Source organism: Nothobranchius furzeri, chromosome 19, assembly GCF_043380555.1.
Source record: "Nothobranchius furzeri strain GRZ-AD chromosome 19, NfurGRZ-RIMD1, whole genome shotgun sequence".
Classification (NCBI taxonomy): domain Eukaryota; kingdom Metazoa; phylum Chordata; class Actinopteri; order Cyprinodontiformes; family Nothobranchiidae; genus Nothobranchius; species Nothobranchius furzeri.
The window spans coordinates 436,975-461,072 of NC_091759.1; the positions used below are offsets into that span (position 1 = coordinate 436,975).

Genomic DNA, 24,098 nt, shown 5'->3' on the forward strand with positions numbered 1-24,098 from the left:
CCAAGCGCATTGATCCAAATAGGTGATGTGGCCCTATAGGTGCGCGCCTTGCTACGTCATCCTATTTGATAGGCAAAATTAATAATGTATGATGAGCACCTTACATAAGGACATTATCAGTTGGGATAAAAACCTTTCTAAATATTAATATTTAAGTAAATGCAAATTAATAAGTACTCTGTTTATTTCCTACATTAAGAACTGAACTTAAAATCTCTATCGTGGTTGATCAGTAGCTATTCTTTAGGTCCCTGACCATGCACTTCAAACAAACATACCTTAACAGCTCTACGCAAACACACACTTTTCGAAAAGGGCCTTGACTTTTGACTGGTGGCATCAAAACATAACCTAAATGCATTGAAATAAACTACAAACATGCCCCAACCTGTTCAGAGCATGGATGGGGGAAGTGCTAGATAGTGTTAGAACAATTTTTGCAAGTGAACTGCAAGGATTGTACACCACCTTAAATTTTGTGAGAGTGCTCAGAGTTTGAAGACAAAAGAGAACACCGAAATGAAGTTTAAGAGTTTATTAGTGATGTCACATCCCACACAGTCAGCAGGAGGGTTGCAGGATCGATCCCAGCAGAGAATGCTGCTGTTGTGTCTTTAAGCTGCAAAGCAAGACACTTAACCCATCTTGCCTGCTGGTGGCAGGAGGGAGCGGTGGCACCAGCGCTCAGCAGCCTTGCCTCCATCAGAGCGCCACAGGTCAGCTGCAGCTACATTGTAGCTCATTGCCACCAGGATGAGCATATGTGTGTGTGTGTGTGTGTGTGTGTGTGTGTGTGTGTGTGTGTGTGCATGAGTATATGACTGATTGTGTTGTAAAGCGCCTTGGGGAGTTATAGGACTCTAAAAGGTGCTATATCAAATACAGGCCAGTTACCATAGTGGGAGTACATTCTTTACTGAAACACAAAATGGGGTCACATCTTTAGGTTGCTTTAAAATCTATCTCCTTCATATAGGATTTGCTGCCTCCCTGTGGTGATGATGAAAAAAACATTCCATACAATTCTTCCTTTAGCTCTTGTAGGACATGGCTTTTGCATCCTGCACGTTTTTTTATGTTTCCTGCACCAATACACCTGGTTTGAGTCGATGTAAGATTGACAGGAAGTCAAGTGGCCATTTGATCATTGAATCAGGTGTGCTGGAGCAAGATGACAACTAAAAACATGCTGGACGATGTTTTCTCTACACCAATCGTGCCAATAACAAGTAATTTTACAATTTCTTTGCTAGCAGCCATCTTGCTTTGTAATCCTGCAGTTCTGCAAGTTAAGCTCCAAGGATTTGGGGAATTTACACCTAAATTATTTAAAATTGACAATAATGATAACTGGAATAAACAGGTGTTGTGTATGCAATGCATTATAGCCCCTTTGAAGCTTCTCTTTCAGCAGCAGCAGAGCCTTTGTGTGGGTCTGAAGCTGCTCAGCGCATCACAAAGAGGGAAACACCCACATTCACACAGGAGGGCCTAAGCTACAGCTGGACAGTGGTTTGTCAGGGCTTGTGTGTGTGTGTGTGTGTGTGTGCGTGTGTGCGTGTGTGCGTGTGTGCGTGTGTGTGTGTGTGTGTGTGTGTGTGTGTGTGTGTGTGTGTGTGACAGAATGCATTTGAGACAGCTAAAGGCTCATTATTGGCTTGACATTAAGCCAACCAGGTGATAAAGAAAGAGTTCCTGTCGTGCTTTTCAAAATAAAACACCTGGAAATGATTTGGAGTTAGCCGGAGACGAGTCACTTAGCTTCACAATTTCCAGTAAGTGAGCATCATGTGATCTTTATTTTAAAGTTCTGACTGAAATAAATAAATACATCATAAAAAGTGCTTAGTGTTAGCCTTTAACTTTTATTTGTGTGTCACATTATTAATCATTTGTTCATTTCACTCTTTTTTTTAGACCTTTTTGCTGCAGCCAATGTTTATATAAATCTTTTTTGGGGACTTTTTTTTTATTTTTACAACTGAAACGTTTGTATTTAATCTTCAGATCAATACTTTTATATCTCTGTTCTAATCCTATTCAGGATGATAGATTTCTCATTCTTGTGTTTGAAGAAATATGACGGAGGATGTTTCTGAACTTCAGGAAAGAACCGCCCTCTCCACATTTAAAAAAAAATGCGCGTGAGAGAGAAGCCCAGTTACCCTCGTGCACGCTCTGTTTACAAGTAGCTGCCAGTCGTGCTGCTAACTTCTTATCCCAGCTTTACAGCCCCACCCTCAGCTCCGCCTCTCTTCCCTTTTATGGAATTGTCTGGGCTGGACGGAACCTGTGACACGGTCAAAATGGCGGTGGTGGCCACCTCCCATTTGGCCTCAAAAAAGTGATATTGGAGCCTATGGAAAGAAGATGTCCACGTGTATTATGTCGATGCTTCTTATATAGCATTCATCTGAAATTAATTTCTCCAAATAGCTTGCCGACCTTTAGCTTACCTGTTGAGCAGAAAACCGGTGACAGAGGCGTCTGTCATGATGAGATTCTGTCTCATTACAGAATTCATAATAAAATCAATCAATCAATCAAATTTTATTTGTAGAGCACCTTCCACAACGTTATCGGAAGCCCAAGGTGCTGAACAGCATCATCATAAGAAAAACATTCCCAGTATATGGGCATAAAAGCAAGATAAAAACATAAAATCATAAAATATCAAGCAAACACTATTACAAATAAAGAGAGATAATGGAAATAAGACTAATCGATCAAAAACAAATGGTGGACAAAATAAAATCAAGCATCTGGATTAAAAAGAAGAAGAATTAAAACCATAATGTCAGGGCAATTCAAAGAACCCTAGCGCTAAAACGCAATCAAATAAAAATGAGTCTTTAAACGAGACTTAAAGACGTGAAGGGATGGTGCCTGCCTAATGCTCAGTGGCAATTCGTTCCACAGAGTTGGAGCCAGAACAGAAAAAGCACGACAACCCCTCGATCGATATTTCGACCGGGGGACCACCAGAAGTTCCTGCTCGGCTGAGCGAAGAGACCGAGACGGAGCATACCTCTGCAAAAGTGCAGTAATGTACGAGGGGGCACTGCCCTGGAGGGCCTTATAAACGAGAGTTAAGATTTTAAACTTAGCTCGATATTGCACCGGGAGCCAGTGCAGAGCTGGCAGCACTGGGGTAATGTGCTTTCGACATCCAGTACCTGTCAGGAACCTAGCCACAGAGTTCTGCACAAACTGGAGCCCTGCAACCGTGCACTGGGACAGACCAGCATACAGAGCGTTGCAGTAGTCCATACTATCTTATTATGACTTATGAGATGAAACAGTATCTCATATTAATTAGGTAGCTAAGTCATAATCTCATTATAGCGAGTATCTAGTGTCATAAGTCATAATGAGATAGTATCTCAGTATGAGTTATTAGATGAAATATGTCATAATTATAAATACTATCTCAAAATAAAGAGATAATATGTCATAGCGACTCATTATGAATGAACTAACGGTAATGAGATGCTATCTCATTAAAATGAAATCTTATCTCATAAATGTGACCGGTTGCTGAGTAGTTTTCTCATAAGATAGCTAAGTATTAATTTGATAAAAAATAAATAAATAAATAAATAAATAAATTTTCATCAGAGTGGCAGGAATGGGCTTCCATATTATGCAGTTACTTTCTGTTTTGTTATAAAGGCGTAAGTAAGCTTTGTGAAAACGAGACATAAAATGATACTTTTATTTAGAAGGGCGTGTCTTCAGACTTCCGGTGCTGTCCCCGTTATTTCCCACCGACTTGCCGTAGTTCACAACAGACCACCAGGCGCACCGGCAGCCCCCGTCTCTGCTGACTCAGTGCCTTAACAGCAGTCCCTCCACCCGGTGAGACAGCATCCAGCCACCGACGCGCACTCTTCTGCTCCACCCGCGCCCGGCACCATCCCGCAGACATGGCCAAGACCGCGATCGGTGAGTTTTGCGCCTTGATTTGGGTTCTGAACCGAATTCGCAGCCTTTGAGGTGATGCTGATGAGTGTGATGATGATGATGATGATGATGATGATGATGATGAGAGGCAGTGGCGACACCCATGGCACAAAAGGATGCTAAGGGGGGGCTGATGGAGAAGAGGGAGCGGTCAAACTCTCCTCTGTAAACTCACTTATTCTACAATGAAGTTATTAAACGATCACCTTTAATTCACCCGTTTCGCCAAATATTTATATTTTTGCGTGTTTTTGCGCAATTCTAGATCGACTAGGGCTCGTTGAAGACTCCGAATTTTCTGTGACGCATTTCATCCTCCTGAATGAATCTTATAATAAACGCGTTGGAACGGGTGGCGGAGGTCATTTTGTCCGTTTGGAGCGTCGATGGCGCACCTGCTGCCTGACTCAGAGCCGTGCGGCATAATGCAGCGTCAACGACCCCACCCAACATCCCCGGTCCTCTCCCAACCGGCTCTGCCGCTCCTCATGGTGACCAAACCTCCTCCTGATGACCGGAGCTGCACCGGGAACAGATTTTCTTAAATTCATTTGGGGAGGACATGAAGGAGGCAGAGAAAGGAGCATCCATCTTCCTCAAATTGCTTTGCTGTCGAAGGAAGAGATGAAAAAAGATTCAGACCTCAAGCTTGGTGACTAAACGTGGATTTTCATGTTCCAGGGCTGTTTTTATTAGATGGGACAGATTTATTAGGAATTATATGGGGTTCCAAATGTGCCAAAAAGCAGTATGGATAAATAAACAAGATATGACGGTTTTAGGGGTGGGAAGCCTTGTGTTTGTGTCCGTTTTTATTATCTGTACCCAGTTCAGGGAGGCTGCTTTTGTGTTTGCGAAAGAAAACAACATGTATGAATGCATTTTTAAACATAATAAGGAATGTGTGTGATGGGGTATACTGTGTTGGTTGACAGAGCACCTGATGGGTGGAGGAGCATGCAGAGGGACAGCTGTAGGGGTATGCTCCTCCTCCTCCTTAAACCCATTTTTTCTAAGGCAGACTGGGATGGGCATAGAGCAGACACTCACCAGGTCAATGAGTTCATTTACTCTTATTTATGTAGCATTAAACAACTAAAATCTGTTTTCTTTTTCTTTAGTGTAACAAAATGAAGACAAATACCACAATATTTATGGGAATGTGTGAGGAAAATTGAGGTTTTGTTCCTAAAAATAACTCTAAATTACTCTAAAGACGCATTTCTTGTCACATCCAATTAGATTAATCCATAAAATCAAACCTCCCAGGCAATACCAGTTCATCCAATCATCTCAAGTCCAAATGATCCCCGTCCTTCGATCTTTATTGTTGCCGTGGACCATCTGCATAATTTCCCCTGGACTCGTGGTTCATCCTGATTCATCACCGGGTCCCATCGATCTGCGCGGCGCTCTCCCACCACCGCCCCAGACGACCGTTGCTCCTAACGGTAGGAGGAGAGGAGGAGGTGACAGCGGTCAGCTGGAGCTGTTTTATCACCTGTAAATATTCCAACCAGGAACGCTTTCGGGAGCTTCGAGATCCTCAGCAAATAGGAATCCTGCTTCTGTTCGCGGGGAACTTGTCATTCAGTTGGTAGATTTTTTTTCAAAGCAAAGTTTAATTTTTTTACATAAAAAATTAAGTAAACAGCAAACTGGCTTTGTTATAAGTTGATTATATTTGACATTTGTGGCATTTTTCATACAAAAATACCAAAAATCTTCGTTTTTTCCTCGAATTGTGTCCTTTTACGGCCTTGAAAAGCCTCCTCTTGTCCTGAATCATCCGAGTGCCGTAAAGTTTCCTGTGATAGCTTCATAACTGTGTGGTTATATTGTTGCGTTGGCGGCCCGACTGTTAAGTTCCTGAACACACGCCTTGAACCCATGATGCTTTGCAGCAACAGCACACCCGGGGGGGGTGGGGGGTGGGGGGGGGGGCCTGCAACGTGGGCTGCACTTTTCAGGGGCTCTTAATGAGTTTGTTTCTCCTCGTTGTGACTGTAAAACGTGCCCTCGGGTTTTCTAAGGCGGGGTGATAAAGAAGGGGAGGAGGCTGGGGAGTGCAGAGATGCAGGTGTGGCGGATTGTGTTGATGCTGGAGATGGAGAGGGAGGAAAAAACAGCAGGAATGATAACAAAAAGGAGAGGATGGAGGGAGGTATTGATGATCGAAGCTGTTTGAGTTGATTGATTGGACGAGGACGTGCCCTCTGATGGTTGTGTCTGTGGTCGAGGAGCAGGATGCTGACCTGGCTGGTTGGAGCAGCATATGAGAGCTCGGATGCAAGGATAATACTGCAGAAACCTGCTCCAACGCCTTCCTGCAGGGGATCATTTGTCATTTTTACACATCTGAGAGTGCGTTGTTACCACATCTACTGTAGGAGGATCTGTTTTATGTCACAGAAAGCCCAGAAGCTGAATCACAGTTGATGTTTTTATTTTTTCATGTTAAAATTATGAGGAAAACCCTCAGTTCCTCTGATTTAGGGAGCTTCTTTAATTCATTTGCCGCCCTAAATCAAACAAAATCAGATTAGAACTCGATCAGGTCAGATTCATTGTGATAATGCCGGTTTTCATTTCATATTTTATTTTTGAGTCTTTGTCAGTTAAAACTGCAGATTATGATAATAAATGATCCGTTTCTGCAGAACCACATTTTCAGCCTCATTGGGTTTTCAAACAGGAGGAAATAGCTGCTGAAGTCCTGACATAAACGCAGCTTTTAACGAGCAACAGTCCTCCGGCTAATTACAACAGTGAAGTGCTTTCCACCTGAGGGGGCTGCTTCCATTAGGCTATCCTGGGGCAGCCGGCGGTGGCAGACATTCCTGTGGGAGCTGCGTCTGATCCCTCCGTGGCTGATTTCTGTTCAGATATGTGTTTCTTACGTTGGCTCCATCCTCTCACGTTTTGTTTCTCCATTTGACAAAAAAAGAATTTCTCTTCCTGTGCATCTGAAGTTCTCCTCGGGGAAAGGGTTAACAAGGCCATCAGAGAGTAGCAAGAGCTACATCAGAGAGTTTATCGCATTACTGAGGCGTCTGCCAGTCTGCAGGGCAGAGAGCCGTGAATAAGACTGGAGGAGGATTAATCAGAGACTCTAAATCTCATTTCTGCTTTTGTTTCTGTATCCCACCTCCAAACCGAGATCGTTTCATTCCCCAGAGGGGCCTTGTGCTCCGGCTGATGGATTGCGCCACTCTGTGACAGTTGGCACGCAAATCTGCACCACGATGCAGTCTGGATCCTGCAGCCCGGTCGCAGGGATGCAGCATGTTCCACAACCTGCAGTGGGTTGCAGATTTCTCTTTTTTTCCCCGTCCCTGCAGGGACCGCTCCTGAACTCGAGTCTCACATTACAGAAACGCTTGGTGCCAAAAACACAGAATAAAAAAACAAGGTTGAACAAGGTTGTTTTCTCTTTCTTTTTTTTACTCGCCTGCACTTTTGAAGCACTTTACCTCCGCAGTGAGCCAGGCTGCAGCCAGCTTTCAACTTTTTGGGACTACGGGATGCACTCTAAGAAATTAAATGTTGAATGTGCTTAAAGGTGCAATAAGTAAGAATTTTACAGTGAAATAAACACAAAACAGTATAAGGTCTCAATCAGGTTGGATGAAGGTTACATACAGTCAGGTCCATAAATATTGGGACATCGACACCATGCTAACATTTTTGGCTCTGTACACCACCACAATAGATTTCAAATGAAACAAACAAGATGTGCTTTAACTGCAGACTGTCAGCTTTTATTTGAGGGTATTTACATCCAAATCAGGTGAACGGTGTAGGAATTACAACAGTTTGCATTTGTGCCTCCCACTTGATAAGGGACCAAAAGTAATGGGACAGAATAAGAACCATAAAACAAACTTATACATTTCAATACTTGGTTGCAAATCCTTTGCAGTCAATTACTAGCCTAGTGAACTAGACCAAATTCTTGCTTTGCAAAGTTCGGTCTAGTCTCCATTGGAACCTCTGCAGCTCCTACCAGGACTCTGGCTAGCCAATCACAGCTCTCTAGAGGGGTTTAAAAAACATAAAGAGCTATGAATGGTCCATAATGGTGGGCCAATCATAGTGCTCTATCTGCTTAGTGAACAAATCTCAGAGCTTTATCCGCTTTGTGGACCAATCAGGGCACTCTATATGCCTGGTGGGTGGGATGATGCAACAGAGTGAAACAAGAGTACGTCACATTCATTGTCCAGTGGAATGTGGAGATCATTTGAAAGACAACGGTAGAACCCGCCCCACAACCGAGAGCCGTCAATGGAGCGTGGACAGACTAAATAATACATTTATTTAGTCTGGCTTGCAAGGCTAGTCAATTACAGCTTGAAGTGTGGAACACGTAGACATCACCAGACGTTGGGTTTTATCCCTGGTGATGCTCTGCCAGGCCTCTACTGCAACAGTCTTCAGTTCCTGCTTGTTCTTGGGGCGTTTTCCCTTCAGTTTTGTCTTCAGCAAGTGAAATGCACACTCAGTCGGATTCAGGTCAGGTGATTGACTTGGCCATTGCAAAACAGTCCACTTCTTTCCCTTCAAAAACTCTTTGGTTGCTTTTGCAGTATGCTTTAGGTCATTGTCCATCTGCACTGTGAAGCGCCGTCCAATGAGTTCTGAGGCATTTGGCTGAATATGAGCAGATATTGCCCGAAACACTTCAGAATTCATCGTGCTGCTTTTGTCAGCAGTCACATCATCAATAAATACAAGAGAACTAGTTCCACTGGCAGCCATACATGCCCACACCATGACACTTCCAGCACCATGCTTCACTGATGAGGTGGTATGCTTAGGATCATGAGCAGTTCCTTTCCGTCTCCATACTCTTCTCTTCCCATCACTCTGGTACAAGTTGATCTTGGTCTCATCTGTCCATAGGATGTTGTTCCAGAACTGTGAAGGCTTTTTTAGATGTTGTTTGGCAAACTCTAATCTGGCCTTCCTGTTTTGGGGGCTCACCAATGGTTTACATCCTGTGGTGAACCCTCTGTATTCACACTGGTGGAGTCTTCTCTTGACTTTTGACTTTAACACAGATACACGTACCTCCTGGAGAGTGTTCTTGATCTGGCCAACTGTTGTGAAGGGTGTTTTCTTCACCAGGGAAAGGATTCTTTGGTCATCCACCACAGTTGTTTTCTGCGGTCTTCCGGGTCTTTTGGTGTTGCTGAGCTCACCGGTGCGTTCCTTCTTTTTGAGAATGTTCCAAACTCTTGTTTTGGCCACGCCTAATGTTTTTGCTATCTCTCTGATAGGTTTCTTTTGTTTTTTCAGCCTAATGATGGCTTGCTTCACTGATAGCACACTTGAAATGAACTCTGGACCTTTTATCTGCTCATTGTAATTGGGATAGTGAGGGAATAACACACACCTGGCCATGGAACAGTTGAGAAGCCAAGTGTCCCATTACTTTTGGTCCCTTAACAAGTGGGAGGCACATATGCAAACTGTTGTAATTCCTACACCGTTCACCTGATTTGGATGTAAATACCCTCAAATAAAAGCTGACAGTCTGCAGTTAAAGCAAATCTTGTTCGTTTCATTTGATATCCATTGTGGTGGTGTATAGAGCCAAAAATGTTAGCATGGTGTCAATGTCCCAATATTTATGGACCTGACTGTATATCCTTGTGAAACGTCATCAATGCTAACCCAAGTATAAGATGCAAGTATAAGATGTGTTCTTGCGCCACCCATTGTATTGAGGATGATTGATGCATCTTTCTGCAAACTTGGGACAGCAAAATGCCCCATAATTCATTGTGTCACAAACTCCAGAAACCTCATAACTGTAGAGTCACAACTGAGCACAATTCTGTTCCAAATGCTGTCCTTGTCCTCCCATACTCAGTAGAACAAACTTTCTGGTGTACTAGCCAAGATCACACTTGTCAAGTACGCAAGAACGTATAGTTTCCTTTGGTATTGAGAAACGAACATTGCTTACAATCTGCCTCCTTACTTCCTGATTCCAGAGCAAATGTTATCTGAGCCTGCAAGGCTGCAAAGTCTTCAGCACAAACACAGCATTGACATTTGTAATTCGGCACAGGTCTACAAAGAGCAGCAGTCCTGAAGCTGTTAAGGAGAATGGAAGCCAGTAAAAGGAGAGGCCCAGAAGTTATTCCTTGGAAACCTAAGGCCATGTACACACATAGCCAGGTTTTTGTAAAACCAAACATCTTCTCTTGCCCATCTAGGAAAAAACTTGGGTCCACAACTCCTCGGTTTAAGCAAAAGATCCAGTGCATTGTGAAGCACATTTGTAGGCATGCCAAGGCGGTAGGTGGCAGTAGTTCTTCAAATCTTCAGTGTTGAAAACGAATCATTAGACGTGGAACAACTGAGTAAAAGGCAGTAACTGTCCTTAATGCTTGTGGTATTCTAGAGCAATTATTGGTAATGCTTTAAATAGGCTGGCATGCACCAGTACGCATTACCGGCACAATTCATGGTTACTTTCAAGCGTACCCAGGGCCAGTGCCAGAATTCTTTCACTGCAATTGCTTTACAGTTACTTAGTGAGTGTAAGAAGTTGCTATTCTCCATCAGTGCGAAGAGTGGGGAGTGGGGGGTTAAGATGTTCAAGAGTTGGGGTTGCCCCAAGCTACCGCCGCCCATGACCGCACCAGTACCCTTTTTTAGCTGACATTGCATACTGGTAGTTTTTTCAGCCATTAAAATCTCCAAAATCATTAACCCTCCCCCCAATGCTGACAACAGAGAATTTGCACATCACCACTTTGATCAAAGTTTTTGAAAGAATCCTCTTTGGTTCCACTTATCTTCACTTTCGTATAGATGACATGCCAAGCCAAATAAAAAGATCTGCATTTTGCGGGATACCTGGCTACATGTGTGCAGGGCCTTAGAAGCCACAGCATCCTTCCCAAAAAGTTGAAGGACGACATGACAAATATCCGGCAAAGAAGGCTAGAGGCTAACGCCAAGTTAACAATGTTAGCGGTTAATTAGAAAAAATGGCCGTCTCTGAGAATATCTCAAAGTACGTTTTCAGTTACCAGCAACTCAATATTGTAGTGTACTTATCAGCTTACTATGTATGACTCATCATCTAGAATCTTCTGCTGATGATCCATCCATAACTGGTAACCGGTATGAAACTCGTGAAGGGGCCTGAGAGTGTACTCTTTTGTTTTTATACATGGACAGCAGTACCCATATTTGACCACAAGGTGTCATTCTTACTTCATGCACCTTTAAATGTGAAGAGTAATATAAATTATGTTTCGTCGACATGGTAAAAGTACATGTATATTACTCTTTACATTTAAGCAACTAGATTTAGTGTAACCAGTTGACTTGGTTAGGTTTCATTTCTTAGGGAGAGAAAATTCCAATTTCTGCATTATGTTGATACATTTATCTTCTATTTATAAGCCACAGAATAATCAGAAAAGTCCTTACAGATTATTTACAGATAAACACTAAACTGGTGGATTTTTATTCGCCTCCCAGTAACTCATCTCTGATGTTTTGTTGCATCCGATGGAGAACGGCTGGGATCCAAACAAGCCTAGCAAAGCTAATAAATAATACATTAAAATCAAATGCATAGTCGATGATGTGTGTAGAATCCCGTGGGGTTAGGAACATCTCTCCTGTTGGAGAAATTAGGCCAAGTACGGAAACATCGACGAAACAAAAAGCTGGAGCGAGACGCCTTTTGATGAGGAGGCTTATTTAGTTGTTTGAAGACCTCTGAATAATTATTCCTTGTGTGTACATCAAAGCCATCCCACGGAGGTAAAAGTAGGTTACCGACGCTTCATCCTTTATTTTCTGTGTCACTGTGTTAGTGTTTCGATGGTGGATGACAATAAAGCAATGCTTTTACCTCCACAGCTTACAAGGAAAAGATGAAGGAGATTTCTGTCCTGTCGCTCATCTGCTCCTGTCTTTACCCCGAGACCCGCAAAAACATCATGGGTGAATTTGAAGGTGGGTGAGAACCAGAATATTTTCAGCAGATTAAATCAAATGCAACAAAATCAGTTTTTAATGCACACGTGCAGACATGGACATCAAGCCGATTGACAAGCGAGCCTCAGGCCAGGCCTTTGAGGTTATCCTGAAGCCGCCCTCTCCTGTGTCTGAAGTGGCTCACAGCATCACCAGCCCTCCAAAGAGGGACATTTCCCTAGAGGACATCCAGAAGAAACTGGAGGCAGCTGAGGACAGAAGGAGAGTAAGGATGTTTCACTATCTTTAAAAAGAGAATCCACGTAAGTCCAAACGTCACTAATGCTGTCCTCCTCCTCCAGTTCCAGGAGGCGCAGATACTCCGGATCCTGGCGGAGAAGCGGGAGCACGAGCGTGAGGTGCTGCTGAAGGCCATGGAGGAGAACAGCAACTTCAGCCGCATGGCCGAGGAGAAGCTCCAGCTGAAGATGGAGCAGATCCAGGAGAACCGGCAGGCCTTCCTGGCTGCCATGATGGAGCGCCTGCAGGAGAAGGTGAGTGGGAGTGACGGAGAGGACGGATGAGACAGGAGCAGGACGTTAGGCAGGCTGTAATCCAGGATGTAAAGGTTTAATTTAAAGCAACACTGAATACGTTTCCTCACTTCTTCCTCCTACTGGCTGAAAGCAGAACTACAAGTGTCGTAAACAACCCGCAGTAGCTAACAAGCAACGAGCTAACGCTAACGCGAACCATTCAGTACAAAAGTAATTCCAGGCTCTGCCATGATGCCAACAAAAAAAGCTAACTTCTTCTTCTTCCTGTGCTTTTAACTGACAGTCGGCGTGCTAAATAAGCTAACTGCTAGCAGCGTAAGCAGCCATGGGTAGAGCGCTCCACCTAATGAACCTACCCACACTACAAAAGGCAGGAGAGGGCTAGAGTGCTCTCAAATGTGAAGTTGGTAAAGTTTCTGCCTCAAGAACCACTGCAGCCACTTTGAAAACAATAGCTTTAAAGTGTTGACAACCCTTTAGTGTTGCTTTAAGGTCAAGGTCAAGAAGGTCGTTGAGCAGGAAAGTAAACAAATGAACAAATATCAAACAAGTATGTTGGAGAAGAAATCAAATGAATGACGAAATGTTTTATTTCTCCAGGAGAAGCATGCTCAGGAGGTGCGCAGGAACAAGGAGCAGAGAGAAGAGTTATTGCCGTGAGAAGCTCCTCCCCCCCCCCACAGGCTCCACCCCTCCACCACCAGCCCTGAGGAACACCTCCCTCCCCTCCTCCTCCCCACCTCCATGTCCACACCTCTCCACCCTTCTCCTCACCCCCTCCCCTCTCAAATTACTGTAAACAACCACCCCGAGGCAGCGGGAGGGTCGAATGAGGTTTAGGGGGAGGTGGGATTACATCCAACCTGCAAAAGATGAAAGAAAAATTAATGTTTCCTGCCATTTTCCCCTCCCAAATAGAATGTTTTTGCTCAAATGAGAAGAAAAAAAGATCAAATTGACACGTGACGTGGTTTTTGTAAATACTTTTTTCTCGTTTCTTATATACGGTGCGATACAAGCAGCAAAAGTATTGATTGCAGTGTGCCATTTTTATATGTTTTCTCTCTTTGCATATATAAGGATGTAATGATTTTGTTATCTTTTTTTCTCCATATCAGCTCGGGAATGTTTGTTTTAGGTTTCTCTTGTGTGGTAACGAGCTTAGGTGATTGTTGTGAATTTGCCAGCTAGCCGGCGTCCGGTTGCGTCCTCACAAAGCCGCTGGGCTGGCTCCGTTCCCCGCCCATTTGGCCTGGAAGCTAAATTTCATCCTATCAGAACCTTTTTGCCAACGATCTGCGGGAAGAGCGCTCGCTCAGTCGCCTGTGAGGACTGCAAGCCACCGCACATCCACTCCTGTGAAATAGGTAGTGACTGTACTGCGGGAGAACACTATAGCATTAAACAAGCCTCATCCTCTTCCTCCCTCCCCTCCGTCTTCATCTCTCCACTCACACGATCTTCACAGCCACGGCACAGAGCTCAGGAGGAGCTTGGAACATTCCTGGCAGATGATGATGATGATGATGAAACCAAATCTCTCAGCTGGCTTGTTACTATAAAGCCAACAGAGGTTAAAGTTCATTTTTAGAAAGCTGGAGTGCAAAATAAACTCGACTTGCTACTGTGAATTTCCTCTGGATTAAACACAAATACATCTCAGCTTTCTCCATCTCATCAAAAATAACATCAGCTGAAATGATCGCATCCAAAAACAAAAAACTTGTAAATTCCACCTTCAAGGTCGGCACAGAGACGATATTTAAGCCATTAACGGCGTCACTGCAAAAAAGATCCATGAAAACAGCTTTTTCCATTCTTACAGGTGTACCTGAGTGTGTTAAAGGATGCAGATAGAAATGTAACGAGGGGTGCCGAAAGTGGAACACCGTTGATCGCACATGCACAGTTGGCCCGTGTAAGTGTGTGTGTGTGTGTGTCTGTGTGAGCGATTGTGTGAGTGTGTCTCAGACATGGCCGGATAGTTAGTGCCATCGTGTGACGTTGATCCGATTAGATGTAACCCAACGATAACAATGTTCAGGAACTGTTAGTATCCTACCTGCTTCTTTCTCTCCTTCCGTCCATTTGTGTGTTTCCTCCTCTCCACGTATATCTTTGTGAGCAAGCAGTGGTTAATAAAGGTTTGGGCTTCAGTAAATTCACTTGGCTTCGAGAGACTTTTCTTTTTCAAAAGCGGGAAGCGGCAGTTCTTATAGCACGCTCTGCAAACATTAAAGTCCATTCTTCTACCGTTAAACTTCTGGTTTTTCCAGAAGGAATATCAGCACACGCCCACCAGAACAGAAGTGCTGCTAATATTTGTGCTTACATGTAGCCAATGGCGGGTCTAGAAAATTTTACATGAGGACTCGAGGGGGGGAGGGGGGGGGGGGGGCAAGGAGGGGCAATGCTTGATGTCATTATTGAAAGATGTGAAAATCTCTTATATGTAAATGGAGTTAAAAAAATTACACAACAAACAATTTTAAACATTTTTTGTCATTATTTTGTCTTGGAAAACAAAGAAATGTTCAGGAATAAATGAGAACAACAAATGTTCCACAAAAAAAATAAAACATACATACTGAAGACAAATTCAGCTTAATTCTGTTTTAAAGAGCAAGTCGCCCCCATCAGATTCTTACTCAACTCCCACTTCTTGTTTGAAAAATGCAACAAATGCTGTTGCCTAGCAGACCGAGAGGGCGGAGCTGCTAACAAATACACACACACACAGGCTCACAACGACATTGTGACATCGTATGGTACCAGCTAACATTCTAGGGTGCCTCTTGGCCAATAGCGATGGTAGATTTAAATTAAAATGCAGTGCAGAGTTTTTACCCGACAACGGCACAACACTGACGGTTTTAGGCAGAAAATTATAATTTTAACTAAAATGCACTAAAGTGCAAAACTATTGACTACACGTGTCTACAGCACAATTAGACACGCATTTATATAGTTTATCAGGAAAAAAAACAGTTGATTTGACGGTGACTTGCTCTTTAAGGATGTAATATAGGGGCAGCTGGAGCTGCCCTGTAGATCTGCCCCTGGTCAAAACTTCTTATGTAAATAATTGACAGCAATGTTAAAGAGCAAATTGCAGGTAAAATTTAACTTTAATTTCATTTAAAAAAAACTGTCAAGGAATACGATTTGAAATGCTGACTGTGGCTATTGTTTCACAAAACATAACAGCCTCTTATTTCAAGTAAAACTTGGTCCTTTTCAGCAAAGCTTCTAAAAACACTTTTTAAAAAGTCTTAACCTCTGACGCAGTGAGGGGAGCTGTAAGCTAGTCCTGCCTGAAGCTCATTGTGGAGAGTAGGTAGTGTTTGGGTAAATGTGATGAGAGTTCAACATGCCTCTCATCCTCCAGAGCCTTGTGGTGGAGTTTCGAAAAACACTTTGCTGGCTCCTAGAGTCCAGGTCAGTATCGAAAGCAGGTCAGGGAGGTTCGTTCTGAGCTCTAGAAGCAGATGGGGAGCTTTTAAAAATTCCTAGTGAGCCGGGGAAGCTGGTTTCTGGGTCGGAACCGGCATGTCTGACCTTCAGAAAAGGATGCAGTTTTTAAAAATTTCTAGCGGGCCAGCCAGGGAAGCTGGTTTCTGGATCCAGGTCCAAGCTGCTTGTCCTGAACAGGATGACAGGCGTCTCTCCCTAGCTCTAAAGCACTAAGCTACGTTACGTGAACGGATATTAACAAGTACAAACAACTGACAAAAACTCTTTAAAGTTTATTATTGTCAAGAATCAATGTTGTAATGAATGACCAATGCTATTTTAATTGTCAGTACATGACAGTAGCCTGTTAAACATTGTGATGTTAGCACACAAGTTTAAGCTAGCTAGCTAGGATGAGCCGGGTACTCGTTTCAGACGAGTATCCAGTACGGATAAAGCATTTTTGATGAATACGAGCATGAAACGTGCTGAAGAAAAATCCTCATTGGGTAACTGACTGTCTTCACGCTCTGTGATTGGCCAGTCACATAGAGCGTCCGGCCCTCCCTCCACACAAAACTCTGCAGCCGGGAGCTCAGTCCGTCCGGCTCATCCACGCACACACACACAGACAGTAACGGATCTCTGTGATTGCTTCACTGTTGCTCATGTTTCTTCAGATCGCCTCTTTTTCGGTTGAATATTTAAAGTTACTTTTCTCGTAACTTACGTGGTGCATTTGACAAGACAGCTGACGTGCTGCGTATCCTCCGCTCCGGTCTTTTTTTTTTAACTCCCTCTCTCTCTCTCTCTCTCTCTCTCTCTCTCTCTCTCTCTCTCTCTCTCTCTCTCTCTCTCTCTCTCTCTCTCTCTCTCTCTCTCTCTCTCTCTCTCTCTCTCTCTCTCTCACACTCACACACACACACACACACACACACACAACTTAATCCACATTGTTTTGTTTAACTTTGTGTGACAAAATGCCAAGAACGTTAAGAAAAAAAATCAGTTTAATCAAATTAAAATTAAAAATATATATAAAGTTGTGTCTGGTTCTAGCATTTCGTATTTCCTAGTTCCTACTGCATGAGTTCAGATGCATGAATTCATGGACTTAAATATTAATGTTCTGATTTTATTGAAACACTTGTTCTGTAATAGTTCATTTACTATTGTGATCAAAAATATTTACTCTCAATTCTGAGGCTGCTCTGTAAATAGTTTTCAAATAAACAACACACAAAGTAACTTCCGATCAATCCATATCAATTTCAGATTTAAAATAATGTGTTGATGTAAACCACACCCACTTCTGGTTAAACCACGCCCACTTCCGGGTTATGCCACGCCCACCCCGAGTACAGATACAGATCATTTAGATGGTTGAACAGATACAGATACAGATAGTGGTGTACTCGCTCATCCCTACTAGCTAGTGTCGTTCACTCACTGAAGACACCTGCTCACTCCACAGAACCTCCTAACACCACAGCTAAATCTCTCTCCTTTGGCCGTCGTTTGTCTGGCTTGCTCTCTGGGGCGTGCAGCAGGCTCATAACTGTATGGTTGTGGTCCACCAGTATAATTATAAACATTTAAAGTTTCCTCTGTGTCATTAGAATTCATATCTGTATCAAGCTAACAGGTCTCCCTCTGCCTGCGTGACGTCTGGTTTGGCAGACAAAAATATTTTCTCTCAAAAACGACTCCCAAAGCCTAAATAGTGTACATTTTTATTTAGAACGAGTTCATGTTATTTATCAAATACAGGCCATTTATATTATATTATTATATTATAATTGCTCTGACCTGTGATAGTTTATTCGCCTTTGAGCTGTCTCTGCTCCAACTAGTCGTTGGCCTGTCAATCTGGTCATCTCTAATTCTTTAAACTGAGGTGGTTCAAATTTCTGTATAGTGAAACGGATTTAACAAAAGTTTCTGATAATAAATATTATAAAAGAATTTGTCAAAGCTAATGTGAACCCTTGCAGTAATTACTATTTATGACTTGCTGTCTAAAACTAGTGGAATAGTTGGTTGTCCTTCATAAAAAGTCAAAAATCTTTATTTAAAAATTCAGTTTGCTGCTTAAAAATGTCAAATGTCTTTTTCAATCAAAGAAAACTCACAGAAACCTGAGATTTCTTCATTAAGGATGTTTTTCATGCGTGCCTTATTCGAACGCCATTCCTGTTGTGAAGCAAGATTTTCTTTATAGTGACACCTACTGTTGAGGAGGAAGAATGCACCCAAAAATGGTTTAAACGACTTAAACAAAGAATAAACTAAATAGACATATTTTAAACAAACTCTGCAGACAATGACATGAAAAATAAGAATGAAATATTTTCATGATCGAGCTCCATGCAGTCAAGACTCAAAGCCACAGGTAAGAACCGACCTACATGAATAAAAAGGCTGAAATGTGACCTACTTCATTCAGCCTTGCAGCACGTTGGAGCTGCAGCTCGGTCTTCATAGTCAAGGTGAGTGATGATGGGAAGCAGCTGGAGTCTGACACCTGCACACCAGGAAGGATTCCTCTGATTTGAGCTGAAGGTGGAGGCGGGATGCTGATGAGGAAACATTGAAATGTTGAGAGGGAAAGAAAAGATTTTAGTTAAAATATTATTCATGTTTACCATCTTTCATATTTTATTTTGTTTTAATTAATTACAGTGTTCAGAATTAAAAATGGAGTTTATTTTAACGCGTTAACTACACTTCTCACATTTATATATGATTTCATTGAAACTTTTGGTTCATAGTGTAAATATCATTTTCTCTTAATTACGCAGATTTTTTTGTGTTAAATGTCTCATGATTTAACACTTTATCTGCTATTTATTAGTAAAATGAAAATTTAACAAGAATAAACAGAAAAAATTAAAGTTTCTTTTAAAAAATTCAAATAAATGAAAAAATAATCATAAAACTGTTCAGAACAATGATCTATTTTTTAAATTATGGCTGATTAGATAAAAATATTTAAATGCACCTGAATGTTATAATATTCTAATTAAACGTGGGTATGCAAACATGTCTGCAGCATTATTGGACACTTTTTTATACAATTTATCAGCTAAAAGGTTGATTTTGGTTCGACTCTGTAGCTGAGCTATACTGTACGGCCAGCAGAGGGAGACAAAGGCCAAGGTGTGTGCTCATGACCGTGGCTGACTTTGTACTTTCTGCATTAGAAATGACATCATCTGACCCAGAATCAGTAAAATGAGGGATGATAAGACAAAAGCAGAAAGAGGGTGGCGATATTAAGGGCTCATGGTAGAAAAAGAAGGAAGTGTCAAAGGTGTAGAACAGAAGGTGTCGGATGAGAAGTTGGCAAAGGGACAAAAACTATCTGTACACTTCCCTCTCTCCTTTCCTTCCTCTTTCCCTCCCTCACCTCCTCTAACCTCCATCCCTCCTTCCTCCCACCCCTCCTGTTTTTTCATCCTCATCCAACCTTCCCTCCCTGCCTCCATCTCCAGTTCCCACGGAGCGCACGGGTCCAGGCAGTCTGCTATTGTCCAGGATATCCCTGCCTTGTGAATGGCTTCCTGCGCGCGCACGCACGCACACACACACACACACACACACACACACACACACACACACACACACACACACACACACACACACACACACACACACACACACACACACACACACACGAATAAGTCCTCAAACTTGATCAGAACTTTTCTTTTTATTACAGGGATGCTATTATTACCACCGGCACACACACACACACACACACACACACACACACACACACACACACACACACACACACACACACACACACACACACACACACACACACACACACACACACACACACACACAAGAATAAGTCCTCAAACTTGATCAGAACTTTTCTTTTTATTACAGGGATGCTTTTATTACCACCAGCAACACATTCTTATTTATTTATTTCGATTCATCAGTGATAATTTGTGCTTCATACATTCATAAAATAATCCTCCGTGAGTTTCTAACTTTAATCATTTTACTGAAATCCAGTCAGCTGCTGCAGGCCTACGTCCCCTGCAGATAAAGACGATTAAAAACGAATAAAAATGAAGAAATCTAACATTTCTTTTACTGTAAACAAGGAACGAAACGAGTCTAAACGGTGATTAGGTGGGCCAAGGCGGTAGCTAACTTCTGTTCCCAGCGTTTAGTCAAACAAGCACCTGGTTTCAGTTGTTCCACCCCATAAAATGTTTGGAAAAAAGAGAAAACGAGGCAGCGACACTTGATGTTTCAGCGCAGGAAGAGAAAAACAGCGTGCTGGAGGAGCACTTTCACCCAGGATCTTGCTGAACCATCTGGAAACGTCATTTCTGAAACGTCTAAAGGCTTTAAAACAAAAAAGGGTGTGTCAAATCACTTTCTTGTTGCTTTTTTCTATAGTCTCCCTCCTTTAATGCTTCTTAAAAAAAACTACCAAAAGATACCAAGATAATGAATAAAATCCTTCTGTAACACTCTGATATCAGGGGAAATCAAAAGTCCACGAGTCCCGCTCAGCTGCAGTCTATAAACACGGTCAGCTGTTCTTATTTTAGTCAGAACGCGCCGATCTCCGTGCCCCAGGGTCTGTAGGGTTTGCCCACGCTGGAGGCTGGAGTTGGAGGGCTGATGGTGGGGGAGATGATGGGGAAGGCGCTGAAGGCGAAGGGGAACGCCGAGAGGGAGGACAAGAGCGGAGGGGACAGTTTGGAGGTGGATGAGGGAACCAAAGCTGGGTGGAGGACGGTGGACGGAGCGGCGGTGGACGGCGGTATCCGGATCGGACCCTGGTCTGCGTGAGGGGTGGCGCTGCCGCTGCGCCTCCCCGGGACGGGAGTCTCTGCAGCCAGCGAGGATGATGAGGACGAGGTGGATGAGGAGGGAGAGGAGGCGGACGCGCGTAGAGGAGGGTTCTGGGGGCTGCTGGTGCTGCTGCGGGGCGCCAAAGCAGCCGGGGCCGGCTGGTGCTGGAGGAGGAGGGGGTGCGTCAGATGGGCTGGCGGGGATCCGAATGCAGAACCCCAGGCCAGGTGACTCAGGCCGCTGTGAGCTTCCCTCTGGCTGGCGTAGTTGTTCAGGTGGGAGACCAGACGCATTCGGAGCGGGTCGGTGCTGTCCAAGCCCTCGATGATGCTCAGGTAGCGGGCGGTCTCAGCCAGACACTCCCTGAAACCCAAACCCCGGTAGTCCATGGCCAGGGCGTGGGCGTCAAAGTAACCTGGGGGGGTCAGAGAAACATTAGACTCCAGCCGGATCAAACCAACAAGAGCTTCTGTCAGGATGGAGTTACCTTTTCCTCCAGCTGCGTGAAGCATCTTCAGATGATCCACGGTCATCTGCAAAATCTCTGCTTTCTCCAGCTTGGCTGAACCCTTCAGTTTAATAAAACAATACAACAAATAAGCACACAACATGAAGAAAAATGCTGATTTCAGGTTTAAATGAAAGAAAAGCGCTCACCTGTTTCTCATAGGCACTGGGGACAAGCCTGCGGAGCTCACTCAGGCTGTTGTTTATCCTGTCACGGCGTCTTTTCTCAATAATCTAAACAAAAATGTGAAAATATTAGAAATGAGCTTTTATCTGCTTGCAATTAGCTGGAATAAACATGTACTCACTCCTCTGCGTCTTTTCCTCGCCTGCACCTGAGTTGATGTTGTTGGAGACATGGAGCGCAGAGGAGAGCTCATATTCCTTCAAAACGACAAAAGATAAAAAAAGGGGGTGAATGTTTGTTTTTTTTAACACTTCTGCTTCAAAAAATGCTTATTTTCTTACCCATTCTCGTCCGCGCTGTCCTTCTCCACCTCCACGGTCTCGTCCAGCTCGCTGTCCGAGGAGCTGAAGTCGTGGTTCCGTTTCATTTCGCTGCTTTAGTCGCTCGGTCTTGTCTGCCAGACGCGTCTGTGTCCAGATCCGCCCGGAGCGCCTCCGTTTGAAGGGCGCTCGCTTTCCCACGGTGTCATTTCAACGGTGCTGTCGGCCAAAAGGGGCGGGGCCGTGCGCCAATTCAGCCAATCGGGTGCCAGTTTCAGGTTTGAGTGGCAGCGCGGCTGGACCAAACACATCGCGATGCGCTGAGGTGAGTCTGAAAGGGGGAAAATAAGGAAGATGCCTCACGCGGATTGTGTTTGGGTTGACAGACACATGAAAGGGTCCGAAAACAGAAACAGAAATGCTAAATTATACGGAAACAAACGGATTACAAGAGTAGATGTCAAAGAGGAGCCACAAAACCAAATAAAATGTAAAAAAAAAAGTGTTTGGAGACACAGTTACAGTCTGTGTGGGCTTAAACGCATCAGTGTTTTATTATAAGTTTATTTTGCACTTGAAATATACATTTTGTGACTTTTTATAACAGCTCTATTGTTGATCTAATCACGCATTTCTTTGTTTCAAATCCTAAATCAATCTCAGCAGTTTCATCATTGACATTTTCAGTACCTTCCAGAATGAGGCGTTTCAGGGCTCCGTCACTTTAGGAAAACAAGCTGGCCACTCCCACCCCCTCACTCGATCAGGCTGCTATAAGCTGAGAAGCTCAGAGATCAGAGAGAGGCTTGGAGTAGAGCCACTGCTCCAGCAGCAGCTCTCTTTTGCACATGAGAGTTGGTTCAATGCTAACTTCCTTGTTTGTGATGTCACAAACAGGGGCTTTTTTAAATGGCTTATTTTAGGCACATCATTCCTAAAACCAAATACTGACAGAAATGAGATGGATGGATACTTTTCATGTTTGGGTGTTTATAGAGGCAGTAGAAACTCACATGGGAGCACAAAAGGATGCAGAACGTGAGTTTTACATAATAAGTCTTATTTAAAAAGCTTAACTAATTTACCAGAACTATACATTTTAATTAAACTTATTTGAGTCTAATTTATTTACATCTAAAAGTTCATCGTAGGCGAGCTTAATCAATGTCTCAGCCGTGGTCACATGACTACAGTTTCTTCTAATGTTTGAGGTCATGATTTTTTCCAAAACTTAAAACATTTAAAAGTTTTCTTCGGTTTTTCTTAAAGAAAAGGGAAATTGTTGTCGTTTTCAATTACTATGAATGAGAAAGTAGTATTTTATTGTAGTACTTTAGTACTACGCTGTTGTCAAAAGGCACAAAGAAGTTTAGGGTTCTCCCACCGAGCCAACATACCAGATGGTTACAGAGGTATTGCATGATAACGATGTAGGGTTTGGTAAATTGAGTGCTTTAAGAGCTCAATATATATTTTACCTCTACTTATGACCAATGAGCTGTGATACTCCATCTAAATATAGAATATCAACCCTGCTTGGTCTTTATGGTGTTTAATCAGGGGCGGCATTAGGCCCGGCTACTTGGGCTGAAGCCCCGGATGTTTCATGAAAAGCCCCGGATCTAAATCGCGGAAGTAACATGCAGTACCAAAGTCCAACAGAGAGGGCGCAGCTGGCAGTAGTTTGTGTACAGCCTGCCTGAGCCTCCACCGCTGAAGAAGAAGCCCTTCAGCAGCCGGCTTCTTCTACAGTCTCTGCCTGAAACGCAAGAGTGAAGATGGACATAAGGACGTTTTTTAGACCAAAAGTACAACGACAGAACCCCAGCTTTGATGAGACTGGTGTTGACTCAGGTTTGTGAGTCTTATTTGAAAATATTTGTTGTGCTGCTGGTTTGCCTAAAGTTAGCTTACTATCAGGTGAAGTGGTTGGAGAAAGAAAGGGAATATTTACTATCATCTCACACTAAACACTAACAGGAACAATACTCTGCCCTGAATATGCTGAATATGTAGCTTCAGATTAAAAATTATGTGGTACAAGACAAATATATATGATGTTGACTAGTGCGTGTCACGTGTGTGCGCGCGTGCGCGTGTGTGCGCGTGTGTGCGCGCGTGCGTGTGTGTGTGTGTTAAGCCCCGGATCTTCTTCAGTCCTAAATCCGCCCCTGTGTTTAATCAGAAGGTTCTAGGGTTCTTGCTTTATTAAGGGATTGTACACACTTCGTTTTGATTCAGTCAGGTTTATAAAAGTAAGAATTTATTTTACCAACAATTAAAATGTGACAAGCTAACTAACATTTTACTGTGATGGATGGAACTAGATGTGATGTATGAAACCTATGTGTGAATGTGCTGTTATCAGAACTTCCATATCTAGGAGAGCTGAGTTCT

The 24,098-nt window shown here is 43.2% G+C and overlaps 2 protein-coding genes across 2 annotated transcripts; one reads left to right on the forward strand and one right to left on the reverse strand.

The window, feature by feature from the left end:
• The first annotated feature begins 3,790 nt into the window (after nt 1-3,790).
• On the forward strand, nt 3,791-13,272 carry stmn2b (stathmin 2b). The gene is made up of 5 exons (XM_070547520.1): nt 3,791-3,945; nt 11,857-11,952; nt 12,027-12,199; nt 12,276-12,467; nt 13,071-13,272. Exons 1-5 carry the CDS (start codon nt 3,927-3,929, stop codon nt 13,128-13,130), a joined length of 540 nt encoding a protein of 179 aa, XP_070403621.1. The 5' UTR covers nt 3,791-3,926; the 3' UTR covers nt 13,131-13,272.
• Nucleotides 13,273-20,276: 7,004 nt separating this feature from the next.
• Nucleotides 20,277-21,911, reverse strand: hey1 (hes-related family bHLH transcription factor with YRPW motif 1). Its single transcript, XM_070547521.1, has 5 exons — nt 21,723-21,911; nt 21,563-21,638; nt 21,405-21,488; nt 21,235-21,316; nt 20,277-21,162 (listed from the first exon to the last, which is right to left on the reverse strand). Exons 1-5 carry the CDS (start codon nt 21,806-21,808, stop codon nt 20,501-20,503), a joined length of 990 nt encoding a protein of 329 aa, XP_070403622.1. The 5' UTR covers nt 21,809-21,911; the 3' UTR covers nt 20,277-20,500.
• Between the last annotated feature and the right edge of the window lie 2,187 nt (nt 21,912-24,098).

What these genes read in the sequence shown, in the direction of transcription:
- hey1 (XM_070547521.1), bottom strand. Translation starts at nt 21,808, where the DNA reads ATGAAACGGAACCACGACTTCAGCTCCTCGGACAGCGAGCTGGACGAG. An exon ending in CCAGTGCCTATGAGAAACAG is followed by an intron (nt 21,317 to 21,404) that starts GTGAGCGCTTTT and finishes ATTAAACTGAAG; the next exon opens with GGTTCAGCCAAGCTGGAGAA. An exon ending in TCACGCAGCTGGAGGAAAAG is followed by an intron (nt 21,163 to 21,234) that starts GTAACTCCATCC and finishes TGACCCCCCCAG; the next exon opens with GTTACTTTGACGCCCACGCC.
- stmn2b (XM_070547520.1), top strand. An exon ending in CAGCTGAGGACAGAAGGAGA is followed by an intron (nt 12,200 to 12,275) that starts GTAAGGATGTTT and finishes CTCCTCCTCCAG; the next exon opens with TTCCAGGAGGCGCAGATACT. An exon ending in TGGAGCGCCTGCAGGAGAAG is followed by an intron (nt 12,468 to 13,070) that starts GTGAGTGGGAGT and finishes TTATTTCTCCAG; the next exon opens with GAGAAGCATGCTCAGGAGGT.